Source organism: Adiantum capillus-veneris, chromosome 10 (genome assembly GCF_014529385.1).
Source record: "Adiantum capillus-veneris isolate H3 chromosome 10, ASM1452938v2, whole genome shotgun sequence".
Taxonomy (NCBI): domain Eukaryota; kingdom Viridiplantae; phylum Streptophyta; class Polypodiopsida; order Polypodiales; family Pteridaceae; genus Adiantum; species Adiantum capillus-veneris.
The window spans coordinates 119,926,522-119,950,616 of record NC_140940.1 but is presented as its reverse complement, the minus strand read 5'-3'; the positions used below and the strand labels follow the sequence as shown (position 1 = coordinate 119,950,616).

Sequence of the window (24,095 nt, the reverse complement as noted above, 5' to 3'; positions counted from 1 at the left end):
GCCTTCAATAACTTGTCCACCTCTACCCGCAAGGCTTCCATTTGCTCTTGACCCATCCTTCTTAGCCTTTGCCGCACTGGCTTAGCACCTTCTTTTAGCTCTATATGCATCTCTCCACCCTTAAACCCTCTGATCTCTTCATATGAAGTAATGAACAAATCAGGAAAACTAGCCAGCATATGCAAAAATATATCCTTCTCCATAGCTGAGAGGTCTCCACTAATCATTTGCGTCATTAATTCCTGCTTCTTTGACAACTCAACCTTGGTTTGCATCAGCCCTTCAATCACTTCATAAGACCCTTCACTTTCATCTTCAACCTCATTCGCAAATGCAACTAAACAAATCTCCTGGATTTCTTTGTCCATCAAAAGAAATGCAACATCAGCATCCTCATCACTTCTGGTAGTGCTATCACTGTCCTCATCTGTCACCGTGGAAGAGTCTTCATCACTAGACTCATCCTCATCTTCATAAAGCTCCTCTAATCGTTTCCTTGTGTCCATATTATAAAGCTTCTTGGTACCTGTCTTTCCATAGAGGTTAATCGTACCATGTCGCCAATCTTGAACAGCTCCCACTGCACGTAACCATGGTCTGCCCAGTATAATAGGATATGCTCCCAACCCTGCTGGCATCACATGAAAATCAACCATTGCCTTTGCATCATATGCCTCCACTTCTAAGCTCTTTACAACACCCAAGCATTTTACTTTTTGATGGTTTGCCAATCTGATCCGAAAACCTGACACCCCAGCCACTGTGAGACCCATCTTCTCAACGCATGAGTGTGTTATGACGCATATTTGGGCTCCGCCATCCACATAACCTTGTCCCAAATTTTTCCTTTTATGCCACACATCTACTATTGGACAAATGTCTGGTAGCTCGTCCATTGCCAACACCTTTATTGAACCTCTCTCTGGCTCTTTCTCCATGGGGTTAACCATCCTCTTCCACTGTCGCTTTAGCTTAGGCACCATCTCTATAAGCTGCCCAAAAGTAACATCTGCCTTCCTGCTCGTCAGATCCTCCTTCAAGTCATAGCTTAATTGCCCATCCCCTAGTGGAAAATCTGAAACATGAAACTTTCGACGAGCTCTCCTTTTCCTCTTGGCCTTGACATCCTCGCCTTCATGGCTCTTTCCTTTCTTCTTACTAGGACCTGGGGCACTTCTTCCTTCCTTTTCCTCTGTGGTCCTCTTTCCAATAGGCATCACTAATGTATCCTCTAGCTTTGATGCCTTCTCCAAGGTGACTACACTTAGCACTTTTGTCTTTCCCTTTTCCTCCTTGGTCAGTCCACTGGTTCCTTCGTCTCCCTTAATTTCGATGCCATAATCATTTGACCTAGTTAGCACCTGTCTTGGCAATGGATACATGTCTCCCCCCATCCTTGGTGGCTTATCACATTGCGGGCTGATGTGACCCAACTCTCCACAATTATAACATGTGGGCGTCTGCCTCCAAAACCTACTATTACTTTGTCCAGCACCATTCCTAGGTCTTTCTTCACCTCCTGGATGATTTGCAAACCGCCCTCGACCTCGATTATTTCCCACTTGACCTAGCATGTTTAGGCTGAGATTCTTCATCAAATCAACCACTTGCCTCATGTCTTGCCTTAGGCCATCATCTTGCACTGCTGTAGTGACCACAGTTGGCATAACCTGAGTAGTAACAGGAACCACTGGTTCATGATGAACCCCTGACATACGACCTTGTAAAGAGTCCATAGGCTGAAATTCAGACCTCATGGGCAAAGACTCCACCCCTAACTGGCTCATTTTTCTCAGCTTCCACTCTTTGTTCCTTGCTACCTCTAGTGCATCTTCATATGTCCTAGGCTTCTTTAGCTCTACTCTCCAACGTATATTCTCCCAAAGACAAGCCAAGAACCTGTCCTTCTTCATCATGTCAGGCGGGGGTACCTGTGGTGCTAAAGCCTTGCACATTCGCTCCCATGCCAATGAAAACTTTCGTATGTACACATCTACTGGCTCACCTTCCTTTTGTACCAAAGCCTGTACTTCTTGCCACACTTTGTCAGGATCTTCTATCTTCACAAACTCCACTTCCAATCCATGCCTTAGATTGTCCCAACTCAACCTTACAGGTGGATCAGCCACACACAACTCCTCTTCAAATGCTTTAGACCAAACTCGTGCATCACTCTTCAAACAAATTTGGAGAAGGCGTAACATCTGCGCAGGGTCATGAATCTGGTTGCTAATGCAGGCAACCTCCATCTTTTCCAAAAATTCTTCCACATCTTCATCACTTCTTCCATGAAACTCCGGATAAGAGAAAGCCATGGCTAGAGGACCCCTTCAAACACACGTGCAAGAACCCAAAACTTTTCACCACCCAATCCCCAGAAACTTCAATGGAGCTCAGCTTTAGATGAGAACAAACACATGCACATCAAATGAGTTTTCATAGTTGATCATTGGAATTACAACAGGCAAAGGACATTCCAGGATCTCTCTCAATCTTCTTGGCCCAAACATAAAGACTATGCGCTGCTGGAAAAAGATCTTCCTGGACACATGAACATTAATCTGAATTCTTTGAGTTAAATGAAAAGGAGTGAACTGAGGGCCATTTTGATCATCCATTAAAGCCAACCATGAAGCTCCCAAGAAGGCACACTTGACTCAACCTCTGGTTTTGCCAAAATTTCAGCAGCATAACAGCATAAATGGCTCAAAATTTCAAAAAACCAGCCATCATAACTTGGGAAAATTTCGACAGAGTTTCCCCAGAAGTAGAGCAGTAGGAACCCAAAATATAGACTGTCTATGTATGCATAAACTGTCAACAATAGAACTCGAGCATCAAGTAAGAATCACTAGTACATAGCCTATGGCGAGGTCACGAAAAGTGTGCTCCAGCTACCTGTATCACCGAAAGGATCTCCATATTTGAGAATCCCCCAGCTCAATAAAAACCTCACGCTATCGACCCTCACACGAAGGCTAATGCAAATCGCATATAGTCAAGTCTCAGAAATGACTATCTTCCAGACCAAGTCTCAGAAATGGCTGGGACTGCCAAATACAACCAAGTATGGCTCCACAAATGCGTACAATGGCAGTTTCCACAAGTAACGTACAATCCAGCAGACAATGCGCTCAAATAGGCGCCAAGTGATGCATTCCCACAACAACTGCAAGTGACATCACTGCTAGTATATCATTGTACTCCAACTACCTGTACCTGTACCTGTACCAGTAACCTGTAACCTGTAACCTGTAATCTGCAACCTGTAATCCCGAAGCTCGAAGCTCGAAGCTCGAAGCAGAAGGTACTCGAAGAAGATCCTCCGTGGGGGCGCCAAAAGAATGTGAGCGAGATAAAAACACACACAGCGCCTCTATAACGACCCGACACACACTCTTGGGAAGATACACACACACACTATGGGGCACCACTCGGCTTAGACAACACACTTGGCCGAGACAGGGAACACACCTCTGGAGTGAGAGGAGAGAGACTATCCACTTGCCCACTCCACACAAACACACACACACACACACACCCAAAAACATCAGCTCAAAAGAGGAGAACTTCTGATATTTAGATACAAATGAGCTTGGGCCAACACCAATGGGGCAAACAGCTCACACAATATGGGTAAAAGATACCAGATACAATCACAAATTGGAGAAGAAGCTTCACTCACCGGAGAAGATTACACAGAAAAACAGCAGAAAAAGAGTGAGGAATTTGGGAAAATGGATAGCGCCATCGCGTCCGGAACGGCCCAAAACCCCAGTCTACAATGTCAAAGTGCTCAAATCTGACCTCGGATGAGCAGTTTACGGCCAAAACAGGCTCCAAAATGAGCAAAAACACACCTGCGGCTGTTCCTCCTCTCTTCTCCACGTTTTTTTGGTCTTCTCTCTGTTTTTTCAGTTCCCACACTTAGATTTATTAGTTGGTCACCCTTGGCCTTTTAGATGACCTCAAACGGACCCCGAACAGGCCAAAAACTGACCTCGCAGTGCATAGTTGTCACCTTTTTGCATCATTCGCACACCTGGCACTCAGCTTTTTTCCAATAATGCATCTCGCCACCACGTGAAGTGGACCCAAAAAAAGGTCCTCATGATGACCTTTCTCCATAATTCTCACAAGCAAACACCCACGTTGTGTCCGTACTTCTCCGCGTGCAAGTATTGACCTCGTTCGCCCTCCTGACGCCACTAGATGCCATCTGGCGCACCTGCTGACCTCACGTCGTCGGCCCGCGGATAGCTTCCTCGAGAAGTTTTACGCGCTAACAACTCCTTATTGTAGAAAAAACGCACTAGTATTGATAATAGTGAAAATCGATGCACTATGTACACCCTGTCCTACCTGTACACATGTGGGCCCCACGTAACCACCTGGCTCTGGAAAATGGGCAATACTTTATTTGATGCACCATGCATGGGTATGTACATATGCGCAATCCCTTGCTCCAAAAAACTCCTGACAGCGGCTGGCCAATCGATGTGAGGTGGGAAAAAGCAACCTTGGTGTGAGCGCAAGGCCGCCAACGGGTGCGCCCGCGGGAAGAGAAGAGCTCGAGTGAAGAGAAGATTCTTCTTTAACACAGATTGCAAGCGAAAGAAGAACCTCAAGAACTCAAGAATCCAAGAACCCAAGACCCACAAGAACCTAAGTTCCTCGTGAACTTAAGAACCAAAGATCTCAGTGTATGGTCATCACCCGAAGCGGAATGGATACTTTGCATGAAGGTGATGAGCATGAAGAAGGTGAAGAAGAATTTTCCCCACCAGGAGGTTTTTTTGACCCTTCCCCTTCCCCATCTACGCCACGGATTGTACCAAATCCTATGGAGGCTTTGGTCAAGTCGATGATGGACATGATGGCACAACAACAAGAAGCGAATCGCGTTGCGACGTTGCGATGGCACAACTAGAAGTGAATTGCATAGCCATGGAGCGTGAACGCCAAACTAAACAGGAAACCTTGGACCGCGAAGCGCGCTTGGCGGCCGAGGAACGAAAAGAAAGAAAAGCACAAAGAAAGGAGGCCGCCGAAGAAAGACGAGCGGCCTCGGAGGCCGAGCGTGAGGCACAGAGAGAACTACGCATGCAAGAGTTGGTCCGACAGGTTCTCACCTCGAAGTCCGAGCCGGCCAAAGATGTTGGTAGTTCATCAAGTGGTGCAAGCCGAGTTTCGGACTCCAACAACCCAATCATCGAGAAGTTGACTTTCAGTAGGTATGATGGTAAGATGGATGCTACTGTTATTCATTCTTAGTTGCATCAATTTAATGCTTATTTTGCGACAACTAAGAAGACAGGCAATAGCAAGGTTTTGACGACAGCCATGTACCTTGCCGGTGATGCCATTAATTGGTACCACTCATGGCAAAAGGCACAATTGGCCGCGTATCTAGAGGAAGCCAACGAAGACGTGCCTCTTTCTTTCAATTGGGCCGACTTCCAAGGCAAGCTCAAGGCGCGGTTTATGCCACCCTAGTACCTCGCACGATTGAAGGACAATTGGCGCGGTCTCAAGCAAAATGGTATGCTAGTTATGTCTTTCTCTAATCGTGTTTTGCAGCTCGGCACTCAATTACACAAATCGGATGCGGAGCGCAAAGAGGCATTCCTTTATGGATTGGACGAGTATATCAAGTTTTGATGTGGAGGTACTTGATCCAATCGATCTCAACAAGGCGGTAGCGATTGCTCTCGCATAGGAGATGAAGCACAACAAGGGAAAGCCCAAGGAAAACAAGACTTCGACAAGTAACTCTCAGACTTCTCACACTCTTCATAACGGTAAGAACGGTAACTCTTCTAACCAATCTTCCAATAGTCTCTCAGAAAAGAACTCTCCAAATGAACTTAAGGGTAAAGCTAACACAATTGCTAAACCTAACCTCACTCCAGATGAGAAGGTAGAACAAGGAATTTTAGGAGGATACATCACATCGGAAGAGCAAAGCACTTATTCTAAAAAAGGTCGTTGTTTTCATTGTCACATCAAGGGTCACATAAAAAGAACATGTCCTAAGCTTGAATCGAATGAATCTAAAGAGCCCACAGAACCCACTTCTTCTGTCAATGCAATAAATGAGAACACGAGTGTGACCCAAGTCTCTCATGATCCTCCCAGTGATGAGTCTCTCATTAAGTGTCATGGTCATGTGAAGGGTCAGCGTTTTGTCATATTGTTTGACCTAGGCAGTATGCATGATTTGATTAGTGACTCTCTTGTCGAAAGAGCCCGCTTGGAGGTTCGCAAGACATCTCCTTTCGAGGTGTCTGGCTTCTCTCCCGGTATGGACTCTCTCATCACGCAAGAGTGCCTTGATGTTTTGTTCACTGTTCAACAAGTGTCCTTCCGTAGGAAATTTGTAGTCTCTCCTCTTTCAGGATGTGATATGCTTTTGGGCATACGATGGTTTCGTGAACATAACCTCTCATTGATTGGGCGGAAAATACGTTCATTTTCAATGCCAAAAGTGACTCTCTCCTTGTCATTCATGGAGAGCAAGTTGTTCATTCTTCATCTCTCATTTCTTATGTGCAGGCGAAGATTGACAGGATTCAGGAGAAGGAGACTCTCTTAGTCTTGTCTTCTCCAAAGCATGACACACATGATTTGCATGATAATGATAAGCATGATGATAAGTATAATGATGAGCATGATGATTTGCATGATCAAGATGTGATTTTTCACAAGCATGATGATTTGCAGAGAGATGATGTGATTGTTCACAAGGATGATAGGTTAGTTGATGCTTTTTCTAGAGAAGCGAACCTCATTGCAGATTCAATCAATCACGAAGAACCGATCTTGGCTCTCGAGTCCAGGTCTACAGAACCTCCTCAGAAAGAACCAATCTTGGCTCTTGAGCCTAGGTCCAAAGAACCCCCACAGGAAGTATTATGTGTACGAATGATTAGTCAGCACGCATTGTTCGAGTGTTTCATTCGTGATGCTTTCCTGTATTTTACTCACCATTCTTATGTGATCCCTTTTCACAGGCATGCCATATTGTACGATGAGCACGATTCCCTCATGAATGAGCACGGATGTATGCGGATGATTCATGAAAAGATGAAATGTTTGCATTCAAGGAATTCACATTCCATGTTTCTTCCTTGGCATGACACAGTATCAGAAAGAGCACAAGAAAGATTGAGCATCAAGCATCGGCATTTCCATTGTGATCTGCCACAATTGATTGATTTAGATCAAAAAGTCAAGATTCGACTCCATTGTTTGCGTGTGTTTGATGAACGGTTTGGTACTCCGTCACTTTGTTCATCTCCATTACATGCACAATCTTTAATGAAGCCTAGAATTTTTCGAGTCACTTTACATGGAATGGGTATATTCATGTTTTTGTGTTGGAAGTGGTTTCGGGGATTTTCAGGCTCGGAGATTCTTGAAGAAGGTAGATGCTTGACTATAGACGAAGTTGAAGCATTGAAGGATTGTGTCGCTTTCGGCGTGGCCCAAAGAAGCAAGCGTTGCAGACCTTTATGAAGTTCAAGTATCGCATGACCCATGCATCAGAGTGGGTCGGCGAAGAGTCCTTTTTAGGATTCCGGTAGTTGTTGGCGATCTCCCTCGACGTCATACAGTTCGGTACCAGTACCTCAGTTTGAAAAGGAGGGGATGTCACGTGGACATCTAACCCTATGTGTATGTGGACAAGCTACTTCGTGACATGGGTTCAGTTCAGTTAGATTAGGAATTGATCTAGCACTTTTGTGAGTCAGTTCGCAGATCGTGCATGCCCAGACACTTAGAGTAGATGCATATCCTCTGGTTGCACACTGCATGATCATCAGATTTCCATCAGAACCCATGAGGGGCATTTTTACAGTGCATAGACCTATTTTCCCTATTTTTGACATTTTTCACTTATTATTATTTTTAAGTGACTTTTGTTGGGAACTAGGTAGGGCAATTTTAGCAAGCAAGTATATAAAGAAACCTAGCGCTAGCACTTTCTGGCAGAAGAGGCAGCAGGAACTCCGGTTCAACAGGCAACTTCTCAACAGGACTCCCCAGTAGACCTAGCGATTTTGCACCAGCTGCAAAGCCTAGTGTTTTTGCACCAAGACCAAGATCAGCCCAATGTTTTTGCATTGCAGCAGCTTGGCGACAGCAAGACCACATAACAGCCCCAGCGTTGGCAGATTCCCCGCAGCAGAACAGTTTTCAGCCCTAGCGTTTTTGGTTTGCAGATCAGCCTCAGTGTTTTGCAGATCTACTGCGACGGAACCAACACAAGCACCAGCATTTTCAGTTTTCAGCACTTAGACACAGCAGAACAAGTCCCGAACCTCGCAGATCTCACCTTCTTGCAGCAGATCCTCGTTGCACGGTCAAATCTAGTGCAGTTTGCAGATTCAGCCCGGAAAACACAGATTTCAGCATCTGTGTTTTTAGCGCGTCGTCGTTGCATCGTTGTCATCGACATCGTCACCGACATAGAGTCAGAATTCAACAGATAAAGGTTTGCAAATTTCAGCCATTAGCGTTTTCAAATTTCAGCCCGTCTCGTCCTTGTCCTCATCGTCGTCGACATTGTCGGCAAGTCCAAGCATTGTAGAGATTTGTGCAATCAATAGTAGACCGCTCTCGCCATAGAGAGTGGGGCCTTCGGAGGAGGGTTTTGACAACATTCTGGTGTCGTATTCTTCTCTCTCTATCTCTCAGTCTTAGGACCTTCATTCACAGTGTTCACCACTTTGTTTGTGTCCATTGCACTCTCTCACTAAAGGAACGGAAGGCTCTCCCTTCCGTAAGTAAAAGGAACCCTTGAGCACAGTTCGGAGCACTCATCTTGAGCAAAGTTCAACATTCACTTCCGCTGCACCTTACACATATACTCCGAGGAAAGTAGCAAATAGCAATGTAGAGATATTTGTCTATCTTTGCACTCAGTCTCACCCACGTGTACCTAGCCTGCTCATCCCTGTGAGCTATATGTACCAATAGCTGCAACTCCTCACTAAATAAAACTGCCTCTTCCCCTGAGCCCCGTCCTTTATGTTGTGATCGAGTCTCCTGTCTGCAAGTTGTTTCCCATCTGTATCCGTTGACATGTGACATAGACTGCCTCGGGGCCTGATGTGTCTCAAATGTCTCTCCCAGTGAAACTATCCTGAAAAGCACCCACATCAAGGTGTAGGAATCCATTACAGTTCCAATTAGCAACTTTGAGTGTGGTCCCATAGGTCTCGCACCGTCATGCGGAGCGTCGCTCCAATATCACCACTCTCCTATTCCGATAAAAAGCGATCTTTCCTTTTTCCCTTGCCGCTCTAATATCCGGCATTACCTCTTGCATACGAGCAATGTGCTAGAGGGTGAGGTCATCTCCGAGAAAGATGCCCGTCTTCTTAAGAGTTGGTCTCTTCTTCAAAGAGTCCTTCGCTTCCATGGAAGGGAAACAAAGGATAAGTGCCCTTTCCTTCGAGGTTTCCCCATTGCTGCCATTTTTCTTATTGCCCACTCTCCAAGCTCTTGTATGCGTCGGCTCATTAACCCCCATCATAGTCATGAGTTCTTTTACCTCTTCATCCACATTATCTTTGTCTTTAAGGCCACAAATTTTCAAATGTAAGGCACGCACAGGTCTTCTTTGTTCCTCTTCTAGTGTCAAATTAATAATGGTAGGCATGGGTGTTGTTTCCTTGCCTTTCCCTTTCTTAGCAACCTCGATCCATTTCTCGGCCTCGTCTGCTTTTTGTCGAGTCTTTGTGATGACATCCACCCAAGAAGTCGTCATTTCTTTGTGTTTCTCCTCCCCCTCCTTGATGGCCCGCACTTGCTCTTTAATCGTGTTGAGTTCTTCAATTACTAGGGTTTGAAGCTCTCCTTCAAAAGTGTTTCGCGATTGCACCTCTGCAAGCTCCTTCAGTAATGCAATCTCCGCATCTTGGGCAATCACACAACTTTCAAGTGTGTTTATCTTGCTTTCCTGAGCCGACACGTGTTCTTCGAGCATCTTTATTGTGCCTAGGAGGTTGTGGTTAATTTTGTTGATGGTCTCGCACATCTCTTCTTTGCATTTTTGAATGGCCTACTCCGAAGGGTCCTCCTTGTCAACTTGCTTCTTCATGATCGAGAAGCACAGTAGGGGAGAGAGAGAGAGAGAGAGAGAGAGAGAGAGAGAGAGAGAGAGATAGAGAAGACCACACTATGTAGACACGTGTTTCCACATTATGTATACATGTGTATTGCGCTCCCACATCATGCATACATGCTTATGCCACACCCATCTACATTCTCTAATAAGTTTCTGCACTTCTGAAATTACTGAAAGTACTGAAAATCTTGAAGTTTCTGCACTTCTGAATTTCTGAAAATCTGAAAACCTGGAAATTTCCTGCCCCTCTGAGATTACTCAAGCTCTGAAAAATTTCTGCCTGAATTCCTGAATTTCTGCAGGTTCTGCCCACCTGAAATCTGCACTGGCAAGGCGGGCTGAGGGAGCACGAGGGTGGGCAGCAGGGCTGAGGGTGGCACGAGGGGCTGCTAGGGCTGAGAGGGGCGTGAGGGACTGAGGTTGGCGCGAAGGGGGGCAGGGCAGGGCGTAGACAGTCCAGCGTGCAAGCAGAGCAGACGAGCGCACACGCAGGCAGAGAGAGAGAGAGAGAGAGAGAGAGAGAGAGAGAGAGAGAGGAAGGATGAAATGAAATGTAATGTTATATTAACGTCTTAAAAAGGCCAAAGTGACCTATGAGACCAAAAAGTTACAATGTGGTGGATCTGATACAAAGTAGAAAATCCATTCTATGTTGTACATGGGGTTTTTGTTTTAAGGTCCAACACTTGTCCAAGCTAAGATCCATTGAAACATGGAGTAGAGAAACACTCCACCACTTGTCCAAGCTAGGAAACATTGATAGTAGTTGGCTTAGTTTGAAGATCCACCACATGTCTAAGCTAACTCTATTGAAACATAGAGAGAAGCAAAGGTACACCAACTGTTCAAGCTAGGCTCCATCGAAACATGGAGAGAAGCAAGCTCCACCATTTCTCCAAGATAGTCTCCATTGAAACTCGAAGGAAAGGAGCTCCTAGTCAATTGCTACTTTCTCACGGCCTTCGACGAGCATGAAGATCTAGTTTTTATACAAACCGCTTGTGCGTTGGGAATTGTAGAGCAAGTGCAATTTATCACTTGGGACGTGGTTGCTCTTTTGGATCCAGAAAATGAAGTTCTAGAGATTTCTGTTTATCGCCTTAGCTTTGAAGAATTTCAACCCTTCTTAGAGCTCATCAATAGTCTACCTTTTTGTTTTGATCAAACAAATCGAGCCCTCATTGAAGCTTGGATAGCTGAAGAAGAAAACACAAAATGACAGAATGACAAAATGACAAAATAAAATACTATGGAATCCTAAATTGCTAGGTGTGAACTAAGTAGCTAAACAACTAGTTGGGATAGCTAGATCACAGGAGATCCAGCATCGGTCGCTGGTGGATCTCATCAATCTCCTCCATGGTTAGTAGTCTGACCGAGCGTCGTGCATGTCGAGCCAAAGTGATCCGAATCCTCTGATGCAGCCTCCATCGATGCTGTGTAGTCCTCTGCAGTCGTGGGCGTTTGGATCTCCCCAGCTCAATTGCTCGGTCGATCGGTGTGCCTCTGGTGTAAGGCGACGAGCTCTGCTGTGGTAGTAACTCCTCGGGGTGTCCAGTGTCAGCTCTAAAGAAGTCTGTGATCTGTCTCTGAGACTGGCTAGTCTCTCCTCTCATCAGGCTCTCTGTGTGTCTGCGCAACTCGAGCAAAAACAAACCCAGGCATCTCTGATCCTCGTACCGCATGACTCTAGAGAATGGTCCAAAGCCCTCTCTGAACAAGCAATGGAAGCGGCCTCGTATCTCGTAGTAGACGGGGCAGTGGCATATGTAGTGCAACTCTGTCTCAGGCTCGATGTCACACAGGGGGCATGTCCTGGCCTCTGCTGGTACTCCGCTGTATCTCCCAGACTCGATCCGCAGCTTGTGTGAAGATGTGCGTATCTGCCAATAGCACATCATATCCCATGAGACAAGTGGGTGTCCATGTATCTGGGCCTCGTCACAAAACCATCCTCCGTAAGCTGGAGGAGATGCTCTCTGTAGAAAGCCATCTTCGTGCCTAGCTCCTACACTGGCTGTATCCATGTCCTCTTGGTGTCTAGCTGAGTCAAGTCCTGGCGAATAAGCCTGGTGATCTCGGACTAGAGTTAGAGAGGGCGCATCCAGTGAGTATTGGAAGGGAGGCAATCTGTCTATGCTGAACCCATGCGCCTGAAACCATGATGTCATCTCCCCATACCAACATGCTGTATCTCCCTGCATGGCTAACTGTCGAGAGGACTAAAGTGCAAGGCGTGCATATCTGTCTCTGGGAAGTTCCCACATGCGGTGTATGAAGGAGACGGATCTGGTGAGCGCCTCAACCACTAGTGGGGGGGGGCAGCCAGCTCTGCTCGTACAATAGCACGTGTTATTGAAACCTCGGCTCTAATGAGCCGCGAGATCATAGAGACTTCTCCATAGAGGCTTCTCCATGTCCCCCCATCCATCACTGCGGCCTGTCCTCCCGTGATGATCCAGTGAGGGTCCCCAAATCTCAGCTCCATAAAGCAATGCAGAAGCCACCAAAGTGTCAGAGAGCCAGAGCTTCGTCCGAGGCTCCTGAAACTGAACCTGTGAACACATCCTTTCCAATCTTCCCAATGCTGCATGGGCTCTGGTCAATCTAGTCTTTGCTGCCCTCCTCAATGAAAATGCTGGCCCACTAAAAACCACTCCAAGGTAAGTGTAAGCATCTGTATACTCCACCTTCTCTTGGCCGTATATGAATGCAGGCGCTGACCTCCTGATTCACTGTGGGGTGGTATTAAATACCTTGACCTTGGTTTTACCAAGGTTGACGGACAAACCACTTTCCTGGGCAAACCTATGCAAAGCATCCAAGTGACGTTGCATCCCCTCCGAAGAGTCGGAGATCAACACAATATCATCAGCATATAACAATACTGGAATCCATGTCCTTGCCAGCTGTGCACCTCTATCACCATCTCTCTCAATGTAGTCAGAAACCTCATCCACATACATACCAAATAGAGTAGGAGAGAGCGGGCAGCCCTGCTTCACCCCAATAGTGGAGTACACCGGTGTGGATAGACCCTCTGGGGTGCGTACATGCCCCACTACTGACCTGTATAATGCCATGACCCCCCAATGAGCTCTGTGGGTACTCCCAATTGCTGTAATCTGTGCATCAATCTAGCTCTGGGCACTGTGTCAAATGCTTTGCGGAAATCCACAAAGCTACAATAGATCCGTCTCCCACGCGATCTGCCCTCCTCAATGATGGCTCTGAGTGTCAAGATATGGTCAAGAGTAGAAAAACCCCTCTTGAAACCTGCTTGCCCGGCTACGCGTATCCCCTCCCTCTCTGTCCATCTACTCAGCTGCTGCTCAAGAATAGATGCGTACAACCGTGCCAATGTGTGTCCAATCATGATAGTGCGATAATTCCCAGGCTCCATAGGGTCTCCCGACTTGAAGATAGGTACAATAGTAGATAGGCTCCAAGTATCAGGCAAGCCCTCACACATGGCACGGTTAAACATAACTGCTAGAAGTTCTGCTAGTAAATCTGTGGCATGCGTGAAATGCTCAGCCACTAAGCCATCATGATCATATGCTCTCCCAATCCTAATCCTTTCAATGGCCTTCCTCACCATCTCAGCGGTGAAAAAAGCACGTGTGTGGGCATGGATCAAGGGGGGAGGGGGGGGGTCAAGAAGGGGGGGCTGCTCAGGAACTGTGTACAGAGATGATGCATACTGGCCCCAGGCCTCTGTAGAAGTGATGGTAGGGGGGGGGGGGGGGGGTTGCTCATGAAAGAGCCGCCATGCCTCACGTGAGTCGTGACTCAAGAATAGCTGGTATAGATCTTGCTCTAGGCGAGCCAAAAATGCCCTCTTCTTCTGCCGCAATAGGCATCGGAAGTCAATCTGTAACTGTCTGTGAGTGATGTCCCCCAAAAGCACCTCCCTTTGAAGTCTCGCTCTAGCGTCCCGGCATTCCTCATCATACCAATTGTTCTGGGGCATGCTCCTCGAACGAAGTCTCTGCTCAGGCTGGGTGTGTAGGTATGCCTCTGCTGCTGCATCATGTAGTGTTTGTGTCAGTATAGTAGTAAGCTCCTCCAGAGGTCGCCCTGGCTCGTCTGTGCACAGGCGTCTGTAGATCCCATCTATGTATATAGAGTCCTTCTCCCGCGTGAAGGTGTAGCGAGTAGGGGTTGCTGCCCGTAGCGTGTGTGCTACACTAAATTGAAAAGAGATGGTCAACGACACAAGAGCATGGTCCACTGCCACACCAACAGGTCTGGGTCCAACCGTGAGATCCTGGACACTAGAGATGAGGCTCGACTGTGCCATGATATAATCCACTGTATTGGCTCCATGTCTGTGTGGAAAGCATGTAAAACCCCCCGCAGCGGGAAATCTCTGTAGGCCATTCAAGATGGCCAATCCATGTGCAGTCCCCATGTCTATCAAGTGTCGTCCATACTGAGTGTGTTCTCCAACCTGTGATAGTCTGGATAGGCCCGTCTCTGCAACATCCAACTCTCTCAGCATCTCCTCTGAAGTATCATAAAATACTGTCTGATGATGGGCAGTCCTAGCATTGAAATCCCCTAGAATGATGATGTCACCATCTCTAGAGAACTCCCATATGTCATCATCCAAAATAGAGAAGGGGGACTGTCCTCTAGGTGGTGCATAAACTGACGTACCCGGGGGAAAGTAGCAAATAGCAATGTAAAGATATCTGCTTGTCTCTGCTCTCAATCTCACCCACATGTACCTAGCTTGCTCATCCCTGCGGGCTATATGTATCAATGGATGCAACTCCTCCCTGAATAACACTGCCACTCCTCCTGAGCCCCGCCCTCTGTGCTTTGATCGTGTCTCCTGTCTACAGGCTGTCTCCCATCTATATCCACTAATGTGAGGCATAGATTGCCCCTCGGCATGATGTGTCTCAGAGTAGAAGACGATGTCTCTTCCCGTAAAACTATCCTCAAAAGCACCCACATCAAGGCACATAGAACCATTACAATTCCAGGTGGCAACTTTGAGTGTGGTCCCATGGGTCTCGCACTGCATGTGGAGCTCCGCTCTACAATCACCACCCGGCCATCTCTGTAGAAGGCCATCTTTCCCTTCTCCCTTGCCGCTTGAATCTCTGGCATTACCTCTCTCATATGCGCAAGCTGTGTGAGAGTGAGGTCATTTCCAAGGAATATACCCGTTCTCTTTAGTGTAGGGCGTTTCTTCAAGAAGTCCTTTGCCTCCATAGATGGGAAACGGATGATTAAAACTCTCCCTTTTGAAGTCTCCCCATTGCCTTGTGTCTTCTTCCCTACCCTCCATGCCTTTGTATGAGTAGCCTCACTACCCATCACGCGGAGAAGTTCTTTGACTTCTCCTTCCACATCATCTCGGTCTTTTAGACCGGTTACTCTTATATGCAAGGCTCTAGTTTTCCTTCGCTGCTCTTCTTCTAGAGTCATGTTGATGATTGTAGGAGTGGGGATGGATGTGGTTTCTTTCCCTTTCCCTTTCTTAGCGACTTCTATCCATTTCTCGGCCTCATCCGCCTTCTTTTGCGTCTTCGTAATCACATCCATCCACGAAGACGTCTTCACCACCTTCTGTTTCTCCTCCTCTGTGATCACCCGTATCTGCTCCTTGATGACCTTGATCTCCTCTATCACCGAGGGTTGGAATTCCCCTTCTTCCAGTCCACTGCTTACTCTATCCGCAAGCTCTCGCTTGAGGGTTGTGACCTCTTCTCTAAGTGCTTGTGAGTCCGCCTTAAGTGCTTGTAGCTCTGCGTGCAAGTCCTCTTTCTCCTTCTTCCATTGTGCGCCTTCATTGAGAAACATTTGAAGAAGGTTGGCCTTCTCTTTCCACCATCCCTCCGTCTCTGCTTTCCATTCTTTTATCTCCCTTTCCATTTGTGTTATCCGCTTGTTTGAGAGAGAGAGAGAGAGAGAGAGAGAGAGAGAGAGAGAGAGAGAGAGTTTTTTAAATGGGATATTTTTAACTCAGGCAAAACCACTATTTTGAAGCTCTTAGGAGGAAAGCACATGGTTGAACCTGAAATGGTTCGTGTGCTGGGCAGGTCTGCATTTCATGACACTGCACTGACCTCCTCTGGCGATCTGAGTTACCTTGGTGGAGAGGTGAATCTGGTTTCTTTGTACTTTTCTCTTAATGTTGCCAAGCTAGTTAACTTACGTTATCATAAAGTGGTGTTTACGCAGTGGAGGAGGGATGTTGCATTTGCAGGATTTGATGTGCCTTTGCAGATGGATTTATCTGCTGAAAAAATGATTTTTGGTGTTCAAGGGATAGACCCCGATAGACGAAATAGATTGATCAAGGTGTGAAAAATTGCGCCGGTTTCTCTGCAGTTCTGAATCAATTTATGTAATGCATCTATCTATGCTTAAGGTGTAAAGGCTTTATTATTTACCCTCTGGCTTAGGGCGTTTTCAGGTTTTGGACATTGATCTGAATTGGCGCTTACACAAAGTGTCTGACGGGCAGAGGAGGCGTGTGCAAATTTGCATGGGTCTGCTGCGGCCTTTCAAGGTTCCAATGATGAAGTCAAATGATTGCCTAGCAAAAAATTGTGTTTTGCTAATCTTTTTTGAAATGATGCAGGTGTTGTTATTGGATGAGATAACTGTTGATTTAGATGTGTTGGCTAGAGCGGATCTTTTAGCATTTCTACTCTCTGAGTGTCAAATAAGGGGAGCAACGATTATCTATGCAACCCATATATTTGATGGTCTTGAAACATGGCCATCACACATAGTAAGATTGATTTCCCGGCAGTAACTTTACAGGTTCAGGTATTAAGGCTCTTTTTTCATAAAGCTTTGCTACTTTGAGTTAAAATTGTTTACTTTGATTTTTTCACAATGTCGGTCCTTGGGGTCTAGTGTTGTTACTCGCCAAGAAGAACAGAGTGATTCAGAACTTTGCGATGACAGGGATACTATTAAGACACCCTATACAACAATGGTTACATTAGAAACAATAACAACAAAGCTAAAGCCAAATTAGAAGGCTTCAACCACCATTTAGCCCTTTTTAATCTAGCGCACGCAAAAATCCCATATTCTACGTACATATTACAGTGCTATGCGTGCACATGTCTTTTATACAGTGAGACTTTTATTATATCAGGTTAGGTACCGATTCAATACTGATTCAGTCTAGTAATCGCGGTTTCTAAGAAGTGCTACCTACTATTGCATTTTCTCTAGTCTTTTGTGAAGTCCCTTTCGATGGAGAGTGTGAGGCCATTTTGCTGGAGGATGGAGCGGCGTTATTACATGCACTTGATTATGTCTTGCTGTCTTGTTGATGCATTGATAATCAGGAGGGTGGAGTGTACATGTATACATTTTTAGGTCCTTGGAGTAAGAGGTGAGCTTCAAAAGGGAATCCTGATGAAAAACCATGTTGATTGTGTATAGCTGTGATGCAGGCTTTCATTAGCAGAGATCATTGAAGTTTCTGTACGCTGTACAAGACCCCATGTCATATGGTCATACGGTCCTATGGCCGTATGAATACAAATATGGTCCACTTTTTTTCAACAATGTTACAGGCTGTGCCTTGAGTCTTTGGTCTTTGTGCCGACTCCGTAGGTCATTTTTCTTTAGTTTTTAGGTCCTTTAACCTCAAGACGTTCATGAGGTAATTTGCAGATAATTTTTATGGTTTTTAAGAGGTTTTTTTATAAGACACTGTATGAATCTAAACTGTATGGGATAATTGGAAATGCACTGTACTTTTCCATAAGAAACCGTACCGTACTTTACCATACGACCATATGATGACAACCATGTCGGAGAGACTGTATGACAATGTGAGAGGTAGCTGACTGGTGGCTTGTGGCGGTGTTCCTCTTCAATTTATGTGATCACAAACTATCAAGGCTGAGTCATTGTGGCAAGCGCTTGCTCTCTCCGCAATAGCCTAGTTAAGCAATGGATATATACCTTTGCCAGTTCCTTTTTCCTAAGTAAAACCTCGGTCAATAAATCTGACACTAAATAGTTCTATCAGACCAGGGGTAAGTACCAATTGCTAAGTCATAGTTTATGGTACTGACTGTGCTTACTTTTTGACTTCTGGGTTGCATGATGTAAAACAGCAACGGTTCTTATTGCAATGTCTGTCAAGGTGCTAGCCCTCTTTGATTGGGGCGTGCCAATGAGCAAAACAGTCAATGGATGATGTTGAATCTTGATGTGAAGTCTTGAGAATTTGTTCTTGTACAGCCTTTTTTTAACTTTTGAAACGTACAATTGAAAGTGAAAGATCCCGCTGGGTATTGAGCTTGGGTCTATATGCACCGCCCCCACCCATCCACCTTAACCACTAGGTTACATCCTGTTGGCATGTACAGCTATATTCAATTCAATACATATTCAACAAACACAATGCTCGATGTCTATTTGTCCTAAGATGTGATCCAGTATTTGTTTTGGTGAGTTTAAAGAGGATCATGATGCTTAATTGCCTCCCTTTGGAATGAGCAAGCGTTAGCTTTAGCTCAAGGGATCAATTTCAAGTTTTGAACTGAGCTCTGCCATCCAATTTTTTAGGCATATGTAGCACAAGGAACCTTGCAGTTTGTGAAGCCTCTTTCCGATTTTAAGGAGTTGAAGGAAACCTCGCTTATGGTTAGTGAAATCTGTTCATTTAATATCTTAAACCCTAACCCTAAATCCTAAACCCTAAACCCCAAACCTAAATCCTACTATGTGATACAAAGAGTTTTAATCATTCAATGCTGTCTGTATGCAGAGGCTTGTGGAGAGCTGGCTTCGCAAGGAGATTGAAGATGGCAGAATGAAGCGCAAGGAAAAGCGGGAAAGAGGTGGAGCAAGCACAGACTTGAACTATGCAGCTAATAGAAGCAAGGTGTTCAACAATGGCTGGGCAGGCGGGAGGCTGCATTCTACTCGAGCTGGTGAAGGGCCTTACAATTTGAGCTCAAACCATGTGTCGAGGCAGTAGATTCTTGCTACCTATCTAGTACTAACGATTATTTTTGTTTAAAAAGGTTTACAATGTCACAAAACGTATAAATTCATGGAGGTTTTACTGCTGAAAATGTCTATGAAGTCTTCTCTAATTGTTTTATCATACTGATGTCCTATATTGGAGGAATCGGGTTGCCTCTCTTTTGATTCCAAACTAATGCTTATCAAGCCAGAAAAAGGTGAAATTGGTCCGATGTCTGATTTAAAGAGGCGAAAACATTGTGGACTCCAGGCAGATTGGACAATGTGGGTTGCAAGGCGTAATGTCTTACGTCTGAAACTATTCAATATATTTTGGAGCTGCCTACCTACAAAGAGATGTTGATTTGGTAGTGCAATTCATACATAATAGCCACAGACTTAAATCTGAAAATTGTTTCTAAGGTATTTGTGATTATATGCACATGCTTTAAAGAAAAGGTATTGATATGTATATCATATGATTCATAATTTCAACTATGGAGACTTATTCACACTAAATTCACCACTCTTTTGAGTGCAGCCCATAGCTGGAGGGAGCTCTTTAATTAAGTAGAGTGTCGGTGAGCAAAACAACAGCAGATGAGACTATTTTAGTGCGGATTTTTTGGGTGTTATGATTCTACTTCCAATGAGAAAAATCAGCAACAGATCTGTATAATAAAGGGTTACACCCATGAGCATAAGGAGCGACATCTACCAAATATGAATTTTCCCTTTTAGGGTTAGCGAGCATTTATGAAGAGGGCTCATGGGTTCATTTCTAAGCTGTCTAATAGGATATGCACGACTAGCATGTTGTTGTTGTGTCTCCCTGCAGGTTTTGATATGTGGTACGGAACACCAACTATTTCAGTAGAGTCCTGGCCTGTCACGTTGTCGGCTACCAAATACATGGCATATAGGTTCTGTGGCTTGGAGGTGACTGTGATGTCCACTTTCGCCTGTTCTATAGATAGTGCCCTGCATGTAGGATGGATCTTGGTGACGGGTGACAAGTCATCCACCACTGAGACTGATTGGATTCGGTGCTCTAGCAGAGGGCTGTTGTTAGCTCAACCATTTGGAATTCGGACCAATGTGAGTGCAAAATTACCCAACTTGGCTCTGTAGCTTGATTTCGCAAAATGGTCCAAGAAGGTTATGTTCTGAACAAACTCTTTTTCTTCCAAAGCTCTCATTCATCGCCTGTGGTAAAAATTAGTGTTTTTTAGTTGTTGCCGAGCAATAGTCACCTATGTTGCCAACATGAAAAGATAGTGATTCAAAAAGCGTGGCTTCTTCTAGCACCATTATGCTGCTAGATCCTTCCACTCTTTTCAAGCTGTCTCAAATGTTGAAAGACCAATCTTCCAAGACCCACATTATCCCACTTTTTACAAGCACTTAACAAAGCCAACCATGCTGGAAGTTGAGTACAAGATGGTACCTTCTCTATGAGCATGGTTGCCTTATCCAAATGCCCTGCTCGACCGAAAAGACCCACCATGCATGTGACATGCTCTAAAGTTGGCATGATACCATACCTTTTGCTCATAATATCAAAGTACATTTGGCCCTGTTGCACAAAATTAAGTGAACAACATGCACGGAGAACAACATGAAATGTGACTTTGTTCGGCTCGATGCCATCCTCCTCCATTTTGATGAATAAATCAAAAACCTTTTCATGCTTGCCAACTTGCGCATGTCCTGCAAGCAACGCAGTCCATGCAACTACACTCCGATAGGAAAGCTTGGCAAACGCTTGTTTTGCCTTCTCAAGTGCCCCACACTTTGCATACATATCCACGAGTGCACCTCCAAGCATACACATTTTCCCTGATAGCCCACTTCTCACTATCTCTGCATAAACTTTTTCCCCCTTAGCTGCTGCTCCTATACGACCACAAGCTTTCAATACGCAGGCGAAGGTTACAATGTCTAAAGAAAGACCATCACTTTGCATCAGTTGAAAGCAATTCAATGCTTCCTCAAGGTGTCCTTGCTCACAATATCTTGAAATAAGGGCGGTCCAAGAGACTATATTTCTAGATGCATGCCCGTCGGATATTTGACGCGCTTTTTCCAGCGCACCGCACCTGGCATACATATCCACCAATGCTGTCCAAAGAACACTGCTTTTGTCCAGCAATCCATCGACCAAAACTTGAGCATGTATTTGTTTGCCTTTTTGAGCTGCTCGCATGCTGCCGCAGGCCTTTAAGATGCTAGTAAAAGTCAGCACATTGGGAGAATGGCCCTCCTGTTGCATTTGCTCGAAAGAGGAAAGTGCATCCTCACCTTTTCCATGCTGCGCGTATCCTGCCAGTAGTGCGGTCCACATGATAACGCTACGATCAAGAAGCTCGTCAAATGCTTCTCTAGCATGCGTTAGTACACCACACTTGGCATACATGTCCACCAATGTAGTGGCAAGCACGACGTTGAACTTAAGCGTTCCCTCTTGGGCGATCTCCACATGGACTGCTTTGCCTTGCTCAAGTGCTCTAATGCTGCTGCAAGCCTTCAAGATGCAAGCAAAGGTTACTGCATTTGGGGAATGACCCTCTTGTCGCATTTGCTTGAAGTAGAAAAGTGCCTCCTCACCTTTGCCATGTTGGGCATATCCTGCTATTAGTGCTGTCCAGACAATAACATTACGTTCCAGAAACTCATCAAACACTTCTCTGGCATTCTCCAGCGCACCGGATTTCGCGTACATGTCCACCAATGCAGTGGCAAGCACGGCACTGCTCTTCAACATTCCCTCTTTGGCGATCTCAGCATGGATTTCTTTGCCTTGCTCAACTGCTCCAATGCTGCCACAAGCCTTCAAGATGCAAGCAAAGGTTATTGCATTAGGGGAAATGTGCTGTCGTCCCATCTCTTCAAAACACTGAAGTGCTTCTTCGCCCTGCCCATGCTGTGCATACCCTGCAATGAGGGCAGTCCAGGAGATGGCATTGCGAGATGGAAGTTCATCAAACACTTGCCGTGCTTTTGCCATAGCACCACATTTTGCGAACATATCAACGAGAGCAGTCCCGATATGAATGTTTTTTTGCAAAAACCCCCTTCGACATATAGCATAGTGTATTTTGCTGCCTCTATGCAAGTCCTTCTGGGAAGCAAAAGCCTTAAGTGTACCCAAGATCTCTCTCTCTTCTTGCGAAAATGAAGGGGCCCCATTCCTCACAAGCAGAGTCTCTGCTTTCTGTTTCCCCTCTCGCTCTACATGAGAACTATGGAAGTTTTGGAGAGCCTGAGTCGTCATTTTCTCATAATACTCCGTTCTCCTTTTCTACGTTTCTCAGCGCTTGCAACCTGTGTCTCTACGGAGTTTTTGGCGATGAAATCAACGCTGCGAGGTTCATCAAAACATGCGGAGGCGTCCCAGAAGCATTCAATCAGTGTGTGGCTCGGGTAACAAAGAGAAGAGCGAGCTGTTTGCTGAAGGGGCTCTTTAAAGTGGTGTTTCCATAGGAAGAGCAGGGCCGCTACGGCCATACTCCTCTTCTTCTCTGCTGCTCCCCTCTACCTTCGTGCCATAATACTCCTCAAATTTCAAAAATTCCCAAGATACCCTCAATATTTCGTAAATAATTCCCAAAATGCCCTTCAGATTTTCCAAAATTCCCAAAATACCCCTGTTTGTGAAATTAAATTTGTCCAAAGATTAAAAAATTTGTAGCTTTTCATAAGAAGACTCATTGCTTATCAATATAAGATGCTAAATCCATAATTTGAGTTGATTATGTAGGCTTTGCTTCGTTATCTTTAGACATAATTACCTTTTTTGCGAGGTAATTTGTGACGAATTACATGCTAAGCACGCAAAAACAGATCTCAATTGTAAAAAAAGAATAAAGATTAAAAAATCTTGAACAATTCAACCAAAATAAATACAAGGGTATTTTGGGAAATTTAAATTTGAGGGGTATTTTGGTAATTTTCCCTTTTAATAATGTATCAACCCTTCGTCAAAAGCCCGAATGCATTTGTAATGGAAATGGCCTATGAACTTTGAGGGTAGCGGAATTAGAAAAATTAGAGAAAGCATTTTTGTGAGATTACTTTGTGAGCATAGAGGGTGAACTTAATTGATGGTAGCAACATAAACATAATAGTTAGTTAACTTGGCACGAACAATACTTTTGTAAGAGAGAGAGTTTAGAGAACATGACAACAATTGAGGACCGGATTTATGTGGAGTCGCTCCTGCCTCCAATAGGCATTTGTATTATAGATTCTCCCATCAAAAGAGACTTGGTACATTACAATTTTTGTGTTCCTTGTGACCTAGGTGATGCAATGAAGATGGAAAGCTTCATGTATCACGAGCATAACATAAACTTTGTAAAAAACATTAACTATCCCAAGCCTCAGTCCCCAGGCCTCAAACACCTTCGACGGTGGAGAGGGCTAGCGGGGAATGAGGGTATACTCCCCCACACACTCTCATTGTGTGAAGTGCAAGGTGCAAGAGCTCCATCTCCTTCTCCAAGCTTGTAGAGAAGTTGAGAGCCTACACCAACACTCTTGGCTATGGAATGCAAATTCAACCAAGAGCCATGCTTCAATGCTTAAGCTTGCCATCTTCTCCATCTTCATTACTATGCTATTATGTATGCTAGCAAGAAGAGTGACGATAAGTGAGGAACTACTTCTTTCTCCTATGGAATGTTTCTTATTCCTCTTTCCTACCCCAAGTAGCCCCCCTTGTAGCTCATGCTTGAAGCTCATTGGACCTTCTCAGGCCTAGCCAATCACATACAAGAAGCATATCAAGCAACAAGGGTAGGCTTGGGACAAGTTTTGTGGGTGATAGGCCGAAGAGAAATTCAATCTTGTTCCTAGATTTTCAAAGAGACCTTTCCAAAAATTACTGGTCATTCTAAGATCTCTATCTAACACAATGGATGTTGGCAATCCATGGTGTTTGAAAATCTCTGATATGAAGAGAGTTGCCATTTGGTGTGCCTTAATAGTCTTTTTGACA

The 24,095-nt window shown here is 45.1% G+C and overlaps 2 protein-coding genes across 3 annotated transcripts in view; one reads left to right on the top strand and one right to left on the bottom strand.

Annotated features, from left to right (window-relative positions):
- ABCI20 (non-intrinsic ABC protein 9) overlaps positions 1-20,251 on the top strand; it is a 30,840-nt gene extending 10,589 nt beyond the window's left edge. Inside the window, exons 3-10 of one of the 2 annotated variants that reach the window (XM_086521972.1) lie at positions 16,119-16,252; positions 16,334-16,453; positions 16,569-16,664; positions 16,737-16,813; positions 16,891-16,927; positions 18,695-18,772; positions 18,897-19,062; positions 19,935-20,251. In XM_086521972.1, the coding sequence (XP_086378098.1) occupies positions 16,119-16,252; positions 16,334-16,453; positions 16,569-16,664; positions 16,737-16,813; positions 16,891-16,927; positions 18,695-18,772; positions 18,897-19,062; positions 19,935-20,227 (1,001 nt within the window). In that variant the 3' untranslated portion in view covers positions 20,228-20,251. The other variant, XM_086521970.1, reaches the window with a different exon arrangement.
- Positions 20,252-20,414: 163 nt separating this feature from the next.
- LOC147449543 (pentatricopeptide repeat-containing protein At2g33680-like) lies at positions 20,415-22,370 on the bottom strand. Its single transcript, XM_086521588.1, has one exon. The coding sequence runs from the start codon at positions 22,368-22,370 to the stop codon at positions 20,415-20,417; it is 1,956 nt and encodes a 651-aa protein (XP_086377714.1).
- Between the last annotated feature and the right edge of the window lie 1,725 nt (positions 22,371-24,095).